The sequence below is a fragment of the Fulmarus glacialis genome, unplaced genomic scaffold (assembly GCF_000690835.1).
Source record: "Fulmarus glacialis isolate BGI_N327 unplaced genomic scaffold, ASM69083v1 scaffold28868, whole genome shotgun sequence".
Lineage (NCBI taxonomy): Eukaryota > Metazoa > Chordata > Aves > Procellariiformes > Procellariidae > Fulmarus > Fulmarus glacialis.
Window position 1 is genome coordinate 1 of NW_009230619.1, and position 5,000 is coordinate 5,000.

The 5,000-nt window shown below is 40.7% G+C and overlaps 1 protein-coding gene across 3 annotated transcripts in view; it reads left to right on the forward strand.

The window, feature by feature from the left end:
- Nucleotides 1-3,516: 3,516 nt before the first annotated feature.
- The window catches only part of HNRNPD (heterogeneous nuclear ribonucleoprotein D (AU-rich element RNA binding protein 1, 37kDa)), a 6,218-nt gene continuing 4,734 nt past the window's right edge, over nucleotides 3,517-5,000 (forward strand). For 2 of the 3 annotated variants that reach the window (XR_683576.1, XM_009584309.1), the window contains exons 1-2: nucleotides 3,522-3,686; nucleotides 4,442-4,603. Coding sequence is in view for 2 of the 3 variants with exons in the window: in XM_009584309.1 (XP_009582604.1) it covers nucleotides 3,522-3,686; nucleotides 4,442-4,603 (327 nt within the window). In the remaining variant the exon portion in view is untranslated. Of the gene's footprint in view, nucleotides 3,687-4,441; nucleotides 4,604-5,000 lie in introns of all 3 variants that reach the window. The other variant, XM_009584308.1, reaches the window with a different exon arrangement.

Sequence of the window (5,000 nt, forward strand, 5' to 3'; positions counted from 1 at the left end):
GTAGCTAGCAGCTCTCCTGGAGGCTGCAAACCTAAACGCGACGAGGGTCCTGGCGTGCTCTTCGAAAGTGCAGCCGGGTTGGTAACTGGCTTGCTCTTCGGCATTGCAAGGAGTCGGGGGTGATGCCGTGCTCTGGGTCGGTTTCGAAATTAGCGGGAGCAGTGCTGTCACGGAGTTTCAAATGCTGCTGTCAAATGAGGAAAGCTTCATGCCCCTGTCAACTCAAATCCCACAGCAGTTGTCGGTGACTGGTCCTGAGGTGCACATATGGTGTGATGTGTGCCAAACTACAAACTTTTTTTTTTTTTCTGTCTTTTTTAAAAGTTAATGTGTGGTGCACGTGTTAAGGACTTAAGTAGCTGAATGCTCAGGTTGCAATCACTTAGTGTTGCCCTGTGTTGTGAACATAAACGGTATGTCAGTTGCATGTCAGTGAGAGGCATGAGGCATCTTGACTTCTTCCAATCCTAAACCATTCCTCCTCTTCTCATGAAACTTCCTGTGAGGAATATTGCTTTTGGTGACAGCTTAAGAATGAAGGCAGCTTTTAATCTTCTAAGATTCTCTGCCTGATGCTTGGCAGTGTTGCTTTCATATAGCAGGCGAAATTCGCATATAATAAATCTAGTAACAGGACAGGCTGCTGCTGTATGCTGGGTTGTCTCAGGCCAATAAGAAACTCATGCTGCAGGTCTGTTTTTGATTAAGGCAGAAAATAAACTGGATAAAGGAACACTGGCTACTGTGTCCTGTAGAGACTTGCTGCAAAACCTTCCCAAGTGTCTTCCTCCTTCTGTAATAACCGGGGAAGTTTCTGAGAGCCGGGAGAGAGAACAGGAACCTTTTTTGAAGGTTTTGCTAGGGTTAGTGAAAACTTAGAATGTTTTTGTTACTTCTCACCTGCTCTTAATGGCTTTAAGTACCTTTGCAGTTTGCATATGTTTTGCTTTTTGCCCTTGAATACACACCTATTAAAGGGTTTTCATGAGGAAGCTCGTCTTCTTTTGAGTCAACACAGCCTGGAAAAAGTTGTCCCTGAGTAGTGCATTGACACTGGGCAGCGATTACATGTAGCATACATTGACTTGTAGTTCAGTTCAATCGGTTTTTGATCTGTCAATTCTTATGAGTAATGCTGTACAGGAAACAAAGTGGTTTTGGTAGTAGAGGGAAAACAGCACATCCTTGGTAGCCGCTGGATGTGGGTACATTGGTGTTTCCTTTGCGTTAGGGATTAGAGACGGTGTCTTCAGGAAGAAACAGTGTGCAGGTTCTCGTAGCTTCAGATCTCCTTGGTGAGAACTCTGGACTTGAGAAATCCACGTGTTGGCAACTGCCAGGCAACTTCCTGACTAGCCTGTTGGAGAAAGGCCAAAGCCACTAGTTGTGGTGATGTCTGTGCTCTGTTTAGCTAAGTCTAAAGTTTGAAAGCTTTCCCAGTACACTTCTGGTAACTTATTTTGGAAAACTGTATGTGCTGATGTGACTTACAGCAGCCAAACTGTGGCTTGGGAAACGTACATGTTTCACAAGCTTTTAACAGCACTGTGACATTGCACCTTAATTTTTTGTTGTGCTCACAAATTTGTGTTTGTGTTGTAGCCTTGATCTGACCTCAGTTTTGCAGTGGAGCAGTAGTTTGTCAACTTCTGTAGTGGCAAGCTGAAGCAGTCATGTTCTGCTGCTCTAACTGGACTCACAGATGCAGTTATTGCATGGTGGGAAGAAAATCTTTCAGAGGGCTATCAGTTTCAAACTGGTGTTCTTGATCTGTCATGTGCTTAGTGATATAAAGCAAAGTTTTGTATGTTAATGTTGATTGTTTGTTAATAACTATAGAACAGGTTTTGTATGTTAACGGTTTGTTGATAACTGTAAACAGGTGTTTTGTATGTCACGTGGCAAGTGTATGTTCGGTAGTAACTGCTAGAGTGTCACTGTCCCCCATGTGTCAGAAATACGGTCCTGCAGCCTCTGTGTGTGTTCTATTTTGCTGCTTAAAAAAACCCCACAAAACAAACAAACAAGAACCTTAATGATGGATGAACACAAGGACACAAAGCATCCTTTGAATTACTGTTCGTATTGGTATGAGGCTGCTGGTTTACCAGTGTGGACCATTTTTTCCATATTCGTCCTGAAGACAGTAAGATGTCGCACCAGAAGGGGCTTTTGGTACTTTGTTGAAGAAAGATCTGGAACTAATGGGAAAAGTGGATAAAGGGATGGGGAAACGTTGCTCCTGTTTATAAACTTCAAGACTTTTTATAGAAGCATCTGAAGCTCCTGAACCCCCTCATCTGTATGGAGGTTGGATATGTTTGTCAGAAGCTGAATGCTCTTGGTAATTCTGTAAGAGCATAGCTAATTCAACAGAGTTCGTTCACATGAGCAGCTTTTGATTTGAGAGTTTGACTTGTGGAGGTACAATGCGGTTGTACACGATTGGTAGAAATATTTGTACGTGTGTGGAAAGTAGACGAATTGAAAATGTGCTACAGTGGTTTTTTAGATTTTCTGATAACTGTGCGTGTGATTGCGAAATAAGTTGGTACAGTGAAAATGGACAAAGCTTTGTCGAAAGCATTTTTATAGATCATAATGGATCATACTTTTTGTTTTGAGCCCACTGTGAAATCTTCTTTATCAGTATTAGAAGAGATCATCTCAAATCAAATCCTTTTTTGAATGGGTCCATAAGCCCTATGCCTAATAACTAGGAATGTTTCATTTGTGTGTATGTTGGCTTGATCTTTAGTTGATGAAAATCATGAAGTGTTTCGTCTCAAGACACAGCTGTTCTTGATTTTTTTTTTTTTTTTTTCACTAATGTGATGGGATGGTTATGATTTAATTCCAAGCTTCCAGTGTGCTTTTGAAAATACAAGTCAATGATCAGAGTTATCTGCTGTACATGTTTGCCCAGCAATACTGGTACTATATTGGGAAAATGTTCTTGTGATTGTATTGGATTATGCCAGGTGTTTATATCATGGTTTTGGGAGGAAAGATAAGTTTTGACCATCCAATGCTTTGCTTTTTTACTGCTTTACTTGATGAAACTTTCTTTATTTGTTTTAGTTTACTAATATTGGCATATATCCAGTCCAGACTAGTACATAAATGCTTCTGTTTAACTGCACTGCCTTATAAATCTGTGTTTGTTTCATAAGCAGTTGTGTGGAGGCTCCGCAGATAACTAAATGGAATTAAGCCTATGGTGGGTCAGTAGTGGTGGGGATGCAAGGAAGCAGTAAAATATCTTTTTGTCACTCTTTGTAGTTTCTTGGGATAGCAACTGCAGCAGAAGATGGTGCAAAACTTTTGTGTACATATAAATCTTTACCTAATCTGGCGAGGATCATTTAAGCAAGTTCTCAAAAAGTGCAAGCCTGTGTGTGTAGTGTCACTGATAAAATTCTGCTATTCCTTACATGAGGTAACTGAGCTCTTAAAGCTTGACAGTACAGGATTTTGGGTAAGACACGTTAACAGATTAACCATCTTGTCTTAACAGGAAAATGTTTATTGGCGGCCTTAGCTGGGACACTACAAAGAAAGATCTGAAGGACTATTTCTCTAAATTTGGTGAAGTCGTAGACTGCACTCTGAAGTTAGATCCCATCACTGGGCGATCAAGAGGCTTCGGCTTTGTACTCTTCAAAGAATCGGAGAGCGTAGATAAGGTAGTATTGATGTAATGAAACAACATGTTCAATTTTAGGTGGCAAAGATACAGTGCTCACATGATCGTATGCATAGTTGTTTGTATGTGATCTGTTAAAGGTGATTCTGGGATATGAAATATTTAAGATGCTTATTGAAATACTTTTTTTCCTAAAAATATGGCTTTGGGTACTCACAGGAGAGTGTACTGCAAGCCACTGGATTTGAGCACTTTAAAAATACTGTATATAAATGTGTGCTGCCTACTACTGTGAAAGCAGTTATTTACAAAGAACTTCAAGTCTTTGCATTCCAGAGCTGCAATGTGAACCCCTAGAGTAGAGCTAGTGGCTTTGATAGATTTGGGCTTTATCCAAGCAAAAATTAGGTGTTGACCTTCTTAAAAGGCTGTTGACGCAGCACACTGAAAAATTTCCACCTTTGGTGATATCTAAAGTACAGATTCTTTACTTCATGTGGTCTGAGGATGGGATTGTAGAGTACTTTCTGAGAAATGTTACCTACTTCCCTTGGGTGATACGTAGCTCCAGGTGACTCTCGAAAGGCTTTGTCAGAACTGTCTGTGTCAATGGATAGTGATCAAAATCATGGAACTGTTTCATTTTGTGCAACAAATTATTGCTGTAGTCAAAGTATTGAAATTGAAGCAATAGCATTAACAAAACCTAAGTATAAAATAACTGGGCCTTGCTCAAAAAATCAGTGAAACGTTCAGCTTGAACCGCGAGTAAGGTCGTGTTTTAATTTTCCACAGGTCATGGACCAGAAAGAACACAAGCTGAATGGAAAGGTCATTGATCCAAAAAGAGCTAAAGCCATGAAAACAAAAGAACCCGTTAAAAAGATTTTTGTTGGGGGCTTATCTCCAGACACGCCTGAGGAGAAAATAAGGGAATATTTTGGAGGTTTTGGTGAGGTACGTGGTGAAATAAACTGCTTATACTTGTAGAACTTGTTCTGTCTTCACAAATTTAGTAATAAAAAGCAGCCCCCAAGTGCAACCTGCGTGGATGCTACTGTAGGCTTAATGGCCAGCGTAGCTCCATGTGTCTTAGAAGTCAGAATTTTAATGATAAAGGTATTAATTACAGACTTTGAGTTGATAAACTGGAGGAGGAGCTGGGATAGGTCAGAGAGTCAGTAACTGATTCATGGGATGTCTGACAGTCTTGACTGGGACAGGCATGGGAGGCAACAATTTTGAGCATGCTGCTTTGGTCAGTTGGGTGAGATCTCTTCAGCCACCCCAGCTGATCTGCTGTGGCACAGATTCAGACAGTTTGCCTAAATTCTGTGCAACTGTGTAGTCTCTG